Source organism: Sciurus carolinensis, chromosome 14 (genome assembly GCF_902686445.1).
Source record: "Sciurus carolinensis chromosome 14, mSciCar1.2, whole genome shotgun sequence".
NCBI lineage: Eukaryota > Metazoa > Chordata > Mammalia > Rodentia > Sciuridae > Sciurus > Sciurus carolinensis.
The window spans coordinates 87,116,757-87,129,091 of NC_062226.1; the positions used below are offsets into that span (position 1 = coordinate 87,116,757).

Genomic DNA, 12,335 nt, shown 5'->3' on the forward strand with positions numbered 1-12,335 from the left:
TTAAAAAACATTTTACTGTGTGAGAATCTTTTCATTATATTTTATTAAGAAAGGGAAAAATTAACAGACTATTAGAAACAATATAATCAATCTTGATTTTTCAAATTGTGTGAAACTTTTCTTTACATAGGTAATTACCTAAAACTCATCATAGTATTACTTTACTTCAAACTCTTCATTTCAAGTAATAGAAACTCAGAAGAGATTGTTTCAACGCTCTACTATTTCATATATCACTTCTCCAAAGAGAACCTAAGTCCTCTTGATACTGGTCTACATGAGCATAACCTGAGCAGAATGTTGAATGAACCTGTTTTTCCTTTGGTGACAAGGTAAAGACATTTTGTTTTGACTGGTCTCTTCCCAGTTTTCTTTTCTTTTCTTTTGTCTTTTTCAGATTTCATTCACTTTATTATTATTTTTTTTTAATAAAAACCCTATGTCGTAGCCACAACTGGAGCCTGGGTCCTCTGTACAGAGACTCTGGTGTGGGTTTTCACAAGATGGTCAGTGAATTCCTAATCTGGAGACGTGGTGAACACAGTTTCTTTCCAGAGATCGGGAGCCACATAGCTGTATGTCCTGATGGCATCAAAGGTGGTCTTAGGGAAATTGCCCAAGATGGCAGCGCAGCCCCTAGCAGAAGTATAGTAGTCATCAATACCAGCCATCAGCAGCAGCTTCTTGGGCACAGGGGCTGAGACAATGCCAGTACCTCTGGGGGCAGGGATGAACTGCACCAGCACAGAACCACAACGTCCAGTCACCTTGCAAGGGACAGTGTGAGGCGAGCCAATCTTGTTCCCCCAGTAGCCTCTCCGCACAGGAACAATGGAGAGCTTGGCCAGGATGATGGCCTCTCGGATAGCAGTGGCTACCTCCTTGGAGCACTTTACTCCCAGTCCAACGTGACCATTGTAGTCCCCGACAGCTACAAATGCCTTAAACCCGGTCTGCTGGCCAGCACCAGTCTGCTTCTGCACAGGCATGATCTTCAAAACCGCATCCTTGACTGACGCCCCCAGGAAGAAGTAGATGATCTCAGACTCCTTGATAGGCAAAGAGAAGAGGTAGAGCTCCTCCAAGGATTTGATCTTCATGTCCTTGATCAGGCGGTCCAGCTTGGTGACCAGGATCCACTCCTTGTCTTCCGCCTTGTCTCCGCGTGTGCCGCGCCGGGCTGGCTGCAGCCTCGGAGACCGCTGCCTAAGCCTCAGTGGACTGCCCAACCACCCATTCCTTCCAGAGGGGCCCTCCTGCTGCATGGGTGTCATCTGCCATTTGGAGTTTTCCCAGACAAGAAGCTCTTCCCAGTTTTCTTGATGGTAACCTCTTCTTAATCAGTTGACAGGTATTGATTACTATCTCTGGGCATGTTCCAGATGCAGCAATTATGGAAGATAAAAACACAACCTCTGAGTTGATCCTCAAGACGTTTACAATCTCATTAGGTACACCTAGTCTTTAGTCACATGAATTATTGGGGTTTGTGGAGGACATGTAGGAAGACTGTGTCCACACTCCTGGAATGTATGGAGACATAAATACATTGATAATAATTATGTAAGGGCACCTGTGACCAAATACCACAACTGAGGGCCACTGATTAGAAGTGCTACAGAAACAGAGCATGGGGGACCCTCAGTGGGCAGAGAGTAATTGGAAAAAGTTTCCAAGAAGTGAGACAGCTTGATCAAAAGGGTGAGTGGTTTATAGAATGAGGTTCAGGAGAGTATAGCATAGATTTCAAGTGGCTAGATAGAGATGATTCAAAGCAAAGAACATTCTGATACAGCTATTGGTCTCAGCTTTCCCAGAATAACCATCTTAAAATATAAACATGATATTTTACTTGCGTTAACAATCGCTCTTTGCTGTGGAATTTATCCAACTTCCGATTCTTGAACATTTCTCAGGAACAGTGAGATCAATATCTTTCATATAATAAGATTTCCTACAAATATATAGGAAAAACATAAAAGGAGTGCCACATTAATAATTCTTAGAAATAATCAACAGGACTGGTTAACAAAAGTAAGATTAGGTGAGCTACTGAAGGTGACTTCCTGTATCCAACCTTTAACCCACATGGGGATAATTACCCTCTGTTATTATTCTCTCTTAAAAACACAAATGCAATAATCAACATAGTAGATGACCAAAAATGCTCAACTATATTTATTAATCTCAAAATCCACACTGACAAAGTTGGTATTATCTCAATCTTGCTGAGATGATTTGAAAACCAAATATAAAAAAGCTTATACCAGTGACTATCTTTATGACAGAACATTTTTATGACTTAGAATAATAAACTTACTTACTTGTTTTTAAAATTTCTCTTCCTACTAAATGCATTCATATTATAAATAACTAGGCTTTGCCAATGTTAATAACTAGTTCCAGGCATTTGATCATTTGAGCATTTCAACAATTTTGATTTCTGTCACTTCTCAAATGAGAATACTAATTGTATTTTTCTGGTTTATTATAACTAATTTAATTGGTTTATTATAATTAATTAAAAATGAAAACAAACAAAATGATTTTTGCTCTATGCAGCAAATCTTGTTCCTAATATATGTTGATACAGGGAGCAGAGTGAAGCCCTGATTTGGTCCAGTTATATCTCAGGCTAGTTATGTTCTTCCCTACACAAGTGTACCACCACTATCCCATCCCCTCAAACCAATTCATACAAACTGACCCGAGACAGTAACTGGCATATCACCTTGGGTTTTCATGAGAGAAGACAGCAATGACTATGGGGTAGTGTTCCCAGTCAATGTATAACAGACAATTATAGTAGATCTTCTTGATACTTAGGGAATATGTTTGAAGATCTCCACTAGATGCCTGAAACCTCATATAGCACCAAATTCTATGTATGCTATGCTTATTACCATTCATAATACCTATGACAAACATTCCTTTAAGGAAAATACTTTATACTTTTTTTTTTTTTGGTGTATGGTATATATCCAAATTGTTAGCATCACTACTCTTGCACATTGGGGCCATCATTAAGTATAATAAGGGTACTTTAGCACAAGCACCGTGGTACCAAAACAATCAATCTGATAACCAAGATGGATACTAAATGACTATTGGGAGGTAGTATATACAGTGTGGATACATTGGAGAAAGGGATGATTCACATCCTGGGCAGGATTTCATCATAGTACTCAGAATGGCATACAATTTAAAACTTGTGATTTGTTTATTTCTGAAATCTTCCATTTAATATTTTCAGATCATGATGGACTGCAAGTAACTGAAACCATAGAGAATGAAACCCAGATAAAGGAGTACTACTGCACTATGAGTATGAAAAAACCTCGTTTATTACTACAACACAGCTAAGCCTATTCTCAACTTTTGTCTTAGGGAAAAAGAAAATATGGGGGCTCAACTGAGAGCTACTTTTGCTAAGTGGTCAGTGGGTAATATTCTGGTTACTTGTTCTCTTATTCTCCTTCAGGATCTGGGCACTAAACGTGCCTCTCACAGTGACCTTCTGTTGAGAAGGTCCTTGCTCCTCTCTGCTTAGTCCCAATTAAGTTTAGCCTTTTGTCTCCCAATCCCACCTACCTCTCTGCTGTCCCCACTTTCTCTTCATCCTGTTCCAAGCACTCCCCCACATTAAGCTTGGGGAGATCTTAAATGTTCTGGGTAAGGTTCCAGAGGCTCTGCTCAAAGTCGTGTGTTCCCTAAATAAGTTATTTCTGCCAGAACTCTATACATCTAGCTGAGCAATTAGGGTTTTGAAAACTAATGCCAGGAAAGCGACATTTTCCTCTGCTTTACTCCATCACTTCTCTCTCCAGATGTCATGCATATACAGCTACAAATCGCTGTTTGAACAGAAGGCAAGCAACACCAATGCTTAAATTTTCAAAACTACATTATACTGCCACTGTTTTTGAAAATCCTTGTTTGGGATAATATCTTTGTTTACAAGACTTAAAATAGCCTTAGTTTGGACACATCTTTTTTCTTTTACATTGATTTTATTAAGATCCCCAAATACTGACTTCTGGACCAAAAAAGTGATCATAAGGGGAACAAAAATCTACTTATCAAGAAGTGGTTCAAAACTGTGATGAGTCATAACTTTGGAATGTCTTCAAAATTCTTTCTGATGACAATTTCATTAAAAAGAGATACATTTAAAACACACACACACACACACACACACACACACACACACACACAACTTACTCTGGTTGTAGATCTCCTGCCCTGATGGAATTGGATACAGAAATACTGAGGGGAAAATATTACAAAATGAGGAAATATGTATGTGCCAAATGAACAGCTCAGAAAAATATAAGCTCTGGGGTAATATCATGCCTACTAACTCACTATTAAACACCATGCATGGGACTGGCACATAATGTGTGCTCAGTAAATCATTGTTGGATGAATAAATAAATAAAGGTTTCAGGAAGAGAGCTATAAGCAAACAAATCAAGTTGACACTTTCTCCCCCTTTAATCCATTTATTAGGCAGAGCAGTTGTCAAGCATTTCAAGTTTATTTATGCATGTGTGTCTGTGGCCTAAATACAGTCCTGATTCAGTCATATTTCTAAGTATGATTCAATGTGAACTTCACTTCATGAATGCCTATTCTCTATCCTTTCTCTGCTAGCATTGCCACCACATAAAGACTTGTGATGATTAAAGAATTGAACGCATTTTGTGTCTCTGATTTTGGGTTGTTTACTGAGAATAATCTTGGTAAGTTTCCTTTATGACCACCGAAGTATTTTGTTTAGATAAATCACACCTGTGTAAAATTTTTATAAAATAAACTCATTGGGAATGACAAAATTTAATAATTTATCAGAGATAACATACATATAATACAAGTGTCAGTGAGACTATAAAATCTAGTGTTTTAGAAATATTTTGCAGTGATTTGCTCTCTAACATGACTAACCAGGCTAAAAATTCTTTTTATTTATTTATTTATTTATTTATTTATTTTTTTACATTTACATAGGGTAATGATGTTTATTTTATTTTTCCCCTCCCCCCACCCCTCCCAGCCCTCTTTTCCCTCTACACAGTCCTTCTTTCCTTCATTCTTGCCGCTGTCCTTTTCCCCTCTTTTGTGGTGCCTTACGAGAAGAAACACATGGCCATCAATTTCACTTTTTTAATTCATTATTTTCTATGTCACCTCTTTGAACTCATTTGTGTTTAAAGTCAAATATTCAAATCATTTAGAAAATATTTACCAGCCTGCAGGATTCAATGCAACTGTGGTTCTATATATTTTTTTTTTCAAGGAGCAATAGAAATTTCACCAAATCTGAACAACATTGAGGATTTGGCCTTACACTTGTAGCACTGGCCATGTGATACTTTAAATAGCTTTCCACATGTTGGCTGTAATGTTATCTTTCCCTGCTAAGACAATGGATGTGTCTAAAAGTAGCTAGGAAAAGACAGCTGGTTGGGTCTATCAGTGTTCTTTAAAGAGGATGCCAGAAAAGCTTAATTAATACCATCATTCCCTCTGGAATTAATTTTCAGTTCTCCCATCAGGTGTGTTGATGGAAAGAGGTCTTACAGTTCTAGTAATTGCCCCGGATTCCTTCGCTGTCCTTCATCAGGGCCTCTAATGAAGTCTGAGTTGTAGCCTGGGGTGGATGCCAGCCTGGAACGCAAGGAGGCTGAAAGCTGACACCCGTTCAACAGAGCAAAGGGCCTTGTGCTGAGGTTGTCTCCATGACAACCTGGGTATTTTCCTGGTGATGCATTTACACAGCAGGGTTAAAGTTCTGTGAAAGCAACAGCTGTTGTAAAAACAGTATATTAAATATGTTTAAGACTGCAAAATGTGCATTCTTCTTGATAGTATTTCATTTGGGGAAATTTCTGAAAATGCAAATATTTTTTAAGAACATAAATTGAACAATGATGGGTTATCTCTCTTGACAAATCTCTTTTATTCTTGTTTTTGATAGGAAGAGTGAAAGAATGTTTGATCATTTTATTTTTCTCCTGGTATTTCTTTCTTTTTAAATTATCTTTTCATGGCCAAATATTCAGTCTGCAACCCTGACCCTTTGTTCTGACCAGGATGTTTGCACTAAGTCATTTGGCAAGTAATTTGGGGAAAAGAAAGTAATAAGTGAGCCTCTGTAATCAAAATCATTTGTCATGCTTCTTATTTGATCTTGTCTTTTCTATTCATAACATTTTAGTCTTTTATGTTGACTAATTATTCAGACAGGTATTTGAAAAAAAAAAAAGAAAGAAAAAAGCTGTCTTCAAGCAGTTCAAAATTATATGGTTTTTAAATAGAAAACCTTTTGTTTGTTTTCTTTTTGAAAATCTTATGCTCCCAGATTAATAAGATTTAGTCCAGACATTTTGATAGGCTGCTCAGAGTCACAAGAGGTAATCTGACCTTAATTTAGAACTCTGTGAGCATCACTGTGGCACTGTCAATAGAGGGACTGACTAGGTTCCAGTTTAATCTGGGTTTTCCTGAAACTTGGGAATTGTGCTTCCAAAATTAAGAAATTCAGGCAAACCAGAAGCAGTTGATCCTATATACTCAACCAACATTGATCAGCAACTGTTGAGATATCAGATTCTAAACTAAGGCAGTGAAATCCAAAGTCAACTAGTCTTTGGTCTGGTCCTGTTATGGTTTAGATGTCCCACAAAAGCTCATTTGTGAGACAACATAAGAAAGTTTAGAGATTAAATGATTGGGTTATAAGAGGTTTAACCCTAATCAGTGCATTAATCCCCTGAGAGGTATTAACTTGGTGGTAACTGTAACCTGGAGGAGGTGGGTCCCTGGGGTTGTGCTGTTGGGTATATATTTTGTTCTTGTTTAGCAGAGTTCTCTCTGCTTCCTGATCATCATATCCCTAGCCGATTTCTTCCACCACATCCTTCTGATAACCTGGAACCTTGAGGAATGGAACTGGCTTTCTGTGGACTGAGAGTTCAGAAACTGTGAGCCCCCAAATAAAATTTTCCTCCTTAAAATTGTTCTTGTTGAGTCTTTTGGTCACAACAGCTAAAATACTGCCTAAAACAGGTCCTATCTCCTTTAGTAATTAAGAGGGAAAACTGCAGTAAATCAATTTTGGCCCCTTACCTGAGAGTACTCAGGTTTATAACAAGGAATGACGAAATGAGTTTTGTTTATTCATGGAATGCTGCTGGCCAAGGTACCACCAGGTGATGTATCCTGGGGACCCTGTTCTGCCCCAGGCTGGCTGCCTTCTTGGTTGGAATGAAGGGCATATGTCAATGTTTTCTTCTGCCTCTATACCAGTGGAGACCAGAATTGGCTAGGAAAGGTCATTCATATGGAACTTGTTTCGACACTCGAAGACATAGAATATGAGTCCTTGTGTCCCAGTCAAATCAAGACAAACCCAGTAAAATCAACCATGTGGCATATCACCACTCCCTTTTTCCATCCTGATGATATATCAGAATTTTTAAAAAATTTGTGGATTCTCTGGCCACAGACTATTTTTCAGGAACATTTTCTATAATCAATGAATCAGGATGTATTGGTTCCCTTACTACTCTGCTAATGTAGGTTATTCTGGAAATTCAAGGACCATGACACATTTTCTCTTTCCTTAAAGCAAGTGCCATACAATTGGTCTACTCCAACTGTTTATGACTAGAGAAAAGTAAGTATCAAGCCAAGTTTCTAAAGTTTCTAGAAACACAGCTTAGAATTTTAAAAAGGTAGACACATGAATCTGCACCTAGAATTGTAATATATCCACCAAGTTTTTCAAGAAGAAAAACTCACTCTGGGTGCATTCCCCAGAGTGTGTTTCAACAGTGAGAATGGAATCCCCTAATCAACTCTAGAGCAAAAATGTTGTACTTAAGCATTCATTGATTGATTCATTCATTTGTTCATTCATCTACTAGGTATTTATTGAATATCATCACATGTCAAACGCTGATCCAGATTCTGAGAAAACAGTTGGAAAACAAAAGCAAAACAAAATGAAACAAAGTGATGAATAGTCTTGCCTTCATGAAGCTTATGTTCTAGTGAAGGAAAGCAAATTAAAATTTTGACATGCACATCTGTTAATATTCTCTTGCAAATAGACTCGAATGGGATTACTATGGCTTCCTCATTTCAAACAACTCCTTCAAGTAAGTTCACATATCAGAGTTTTCCCTCAAATTCTAAATGATGGTATCTTAAGTACTATCATAGATAGGTGATTTTTTTTCCTCCTCAGAAAGGAATAGCATGCATAAGAGTAAAGCTAACAAGTAGGTATCAAGAACTAGTCTATTATAATTATCTGAACAAAAGTTTATATGCATGTAAACATAATGTATAGCTAGTTACAGTCAAGCTCCTTTCAGGAAAGATGAAAACTCATCTGATTTCTTAGCTGAATGAACCAGTGTTCACAAATTGACAGATACAGTGACAGGGTGCATTGCTAAATTCTAGAACAAAGTTTTTGTAGATAAACTACACCTATTCTTCTGACTTAATCTTGAAGGTGGTAGAGATTGACTTCTTTTTGAAAACAAATTCTCCCAGCTTGTCTGTGGCTGAAATGACCACTTACCAACTGAGGGCCACAGAGAACTGGGTGGTTTTGATGAAGATCTTCACAAAACTGATAGACCCAGTGGAGAAGCGTTCTTTGAATTTGAATCATATGACTGTTTTAACAACAAACTTCTTATGGCAAATATGCTTTTCTTTGTTTTAAGCCTTCCATATCTTTAAAGTGTGTTTTAGTAGTTTTTTTTTTTTTCCATTGCTGTGGTCAAAATACCTGACAAAAATAACTTAAAGGAGGAAAAGTTTATTTTGACTTATGATTTCAGAGGTACAGTCCATGACCAGCCAACTCCATAGCTCAAGAAGAAGCACAAAAACATGGCAGAAGGAAGCAGCTTGGGACATGGCACCAGGAAGCAGAGAGCGAGCTCCGGTCACCAGAGACAAAATATAAATCCCAAAGTCATGCACCCTACCTCCTGCAGTCACTTCACACCTGTCTACAGTTACCACTCAGTTAATCCATGTCACTACATTAATCTACTGATTAGGTTACACCTTTCAAAATCTAATACTTTCATCTCTGAACATTCTTACAATGTCTCACACATGAGCTTTTGGGGGATACCTCATATCTAAACCATAACAACATGATAATACAAATTGATCAACAATATTGGAATTACTGCTCAAATAATTTTTCCAGATATTTTGATAGTTTTCCAAAAGATTGACCATAAACTGGAATCCATGGAAAATGTTAATTTACATGAATAAACTAATAGATCTCAAGGATAAATGTCTGTATTAAATCCCAGATCCTCTGGATAAAAGACACTATAATGCTTTGTTTATAACAATGCTGTCTTTTGGAATGTGCATCTGAAAAAAGATAATGTATAACATTAAGAAGAACTACATTCCACATTCAATACTCCAGGCATTTTTTAAAATAGTTTTCACTTTTGGCATGGATAGAGATAAGACTTTTCTTACTTCAAAACAGAGTTCTATTGTCAAGAGATTTCTATTTTGGGTTACTTTATAGAAAGGAAAGAAAAAGTTAAATTGTGTTCTTTACGAGATAAAAGAAAGCTGTTTTGAGAAAAGAGCGGTCACATCTTCCATATTCCTAGCAAGACTATGACATAAAGTTTTATTCTGTTTAAAAGTAAATTCATCTTGGAAGAAAAGCTATAAATTAAGTCTACTAAGCACCTGACAAATGTCTTATCCTGGACCATCTCCTCCCCAGGATGCATTATATTTTAAGCATCTGAAAAGCCTAGATTATTTCCACATTACAGTTAAGAGGTCTAGTGTAAATGAAGAAGGTGTTAGTCTGTGAATTTTTTTTTTTTTTTGAGTTTTGATTTGGGTTTACAATTTACTTTTAGAAGACAGAAATAAATCTTTCAAAAACCAGTTTTTTGGATTGCCGTTGAGGGGACTGGGAATAGGAAGAACAGGGATGGAACATGAGGTCCTGGACTGAAAAACCTATGTCCTAAAACTACCCTGTTTGGGCCAGTTTCAATTTGGAAACTGGCCTCCAGAGGTGACTTCTAGAATTGCACCCTGGGGACTATCTAAATGGATTCTGCCAGCACAACAGAATTGAGATGGCTGTGGACCAGAAATCAGAAATATTCTCCAATGGTTTCTCATTAGATCATGAGCCATACTTCTCTAGGGAAAGCATTTACCTTGTCTGGGAGTCTCTATTCTGAGCTCTGGCTCTATGTAGCCCTTTTCCTCTACAAGTGGGACAGGATCCTTACACTCCAGAGTTATTCCCCAACTGCAGGACTATCCTGCTGCCTGTACCCTGGGCACAGAAAGCAGTCAGAAACATATTCCTCTTAGTGAATCCTTTTAAAGGGTTAAAACTGTTGCACATTGGGTGATATTTGAGATCACCTTTTGATGACAGTTCTAGCATCTTTCTCAATGAAGATTCCAATGATTCTTTAAAAGTGATTCTAAGAAAGCAAGCTCGAAAGAAAACAGGTTCCCCAAACAGTAACTTCTAAATCTTTTTTAAATAGATCTCTTTTATCTATGTAGCAGCTTGTTGATTTGAAACATACACAATTGGCCCCTTAATGTCTAATTTGCTCAAGAATTTTTGGATGTAAGTTTTCATAACTTTCCAGAAAGCTGCCTTGTAGTATAGCCAGTTTCCCAGAACCTAAAACAAATTAGATTAATCATGCTAGAAGCTAAATAAAAGTGCCTTGTTGGGGCCTGTTTGGGCAAGCCCTAATATTCTCTCCCGTTGGCCAAAAAGGAAAAAATCTTGGAGGGTATCGCTGCCACCCACCCTGCACAAGAGTAAAGGTTAGATTCTTTGAGCTTCTGGAAGTATTGCTCTTCTAGTACTCAGACAATTGCCAAAATATTTTTCTGTTGCAGGAGTGAAAAACAACAGTCATACATTTTGGTAATTTTTATGTATAAAGAAGTATAATTTTTTACACACTTGAACTCAGGTCTACTAAAGTTTTGATTTCTTTACGATCATCCACTACCTTTGTTCCTATCATTCTTCTGCCCCCACACTTGTTTAGCCTACTGGCATCTCTAGATGTACAGGGGTATTTATAAAACTTGGAGAATGCACCTGACACTTGATCTGTCATTAGTGTTGATTTCTTCTTTAGAGCTGCATGAACTCTTCCTGCATGCCACAAAGCAGCCAGGGGAACTGAGCCCTAGCCATGTGGCACAAATTGGCCAGGCTCAGCAGAGAACATGGAACTCAGCCTGCTGCTGCACGGAGGCTGAGCTTACTCACAAGCACAGTTCCTTGATCTCTCCCAGCTCTCACCAGCATTAGGGTACCGAAAACATTTACTTTGTGTTGACCTGACAAAACTCTGTAAATAGCATTCCTTATAAGGTCCAGAACACAAGCCAAAGGAGCAGAGAGGGTGGAGGCCTAAAGAACGGCTATTCTGCTTGCAAGTGGGGTTTTTCTGAGCTGAGATGTGAGTCCAGAGGCAGTCAAGTCTCAGGTTTCTTTCCTCTCTGAAGCCAGAATTTGCTGACCAGGGCTTTGGAACCAAATAAATTATGGTTGGCCACCCATTTTTATTGCTAAATCTTTTTCTGGGAAGTGTAGCAAAAACAGGTTTTCTGATTGTTTCTCTATCTTGATTAAAGATGGATCATTCACTTAAGGAATTATTTAACCCCTTTTTACTGAGCTACCACCATGTTTTAGACTCTAGTCTAGGTTGTGCTTATTCAAAAATAAACAAGAAGAATCTCCAGCTTTTACAACTAAGTCAAATAATTTCAGGTAGGAAAAAAATAACTTCTGGTAGGCAAACAAACTAGGGGATATGATAGGGAGTAACTGTGGCTTCTTGTTACATAGCGTGATTAGTGCAGGCTTTTCTGAGACACTTCTGAATTTGTCAGTTTTACAGTATGTGTTAGTCATCTTTTTGTCACTGTGACCAAAATATCTATCAAGAACAACTCAGAGGAAGAAAAGTTTATTTGGAACTTACAGTTTCAGAGGTTTGGTCCATGTTGGTCAACTCTATTGCTCTGGGTCTGAGGTGAGGCACACCATCATGGTGAAAGAGCATGGTGTAGGAAAGCTGATCTGCTGTGGCAGCTTGGAAGGAAGGAGAGAGAGGAGAGAGAGAGAGAGAGAGAGAGAGAGAGAGAGGAGTGCACAAGTTCCAGGGAAAGATATAATGCTGCACAGTCACACTCTCAGTGAACTACTTCCTCTAACCCTACCACACCTGCCTACAATTGTCACCCATTAGTCTGGTCTGCTAGCTCAG

General features: G+C 38.0%; 1 protein-coding gene across 1 annotated transcript; it reads right to left on the reverse strand.

Annotated features, from left to right (window-relative positions):
* Nucleotides 1-473: 473 nt before the first annotated feature.
* On the reverse strand, nt 474-12,091 carry LOC124964553 (40S ribosomal protein S2-like). The gene is made up of 2 exons (XM_047524993.1): nt 12,051-12,091; nt 474-1,523 (listed from the first exon to the last, which is right to left on the reverse strand). Exon 2 carries the CDS (start codon nt 1,272-1,274, stop codon nt 519-521), a length of 756 nt encoding a protein of 251 aa, XP_047380949.1. The 5' UTR covers nt 1,275-1,523; nt 12,051-12,091; the 3' UTR covers nt 474-518.
* Nucleotides 12,092-12,335: the final 244 nt, after the last annotated feature.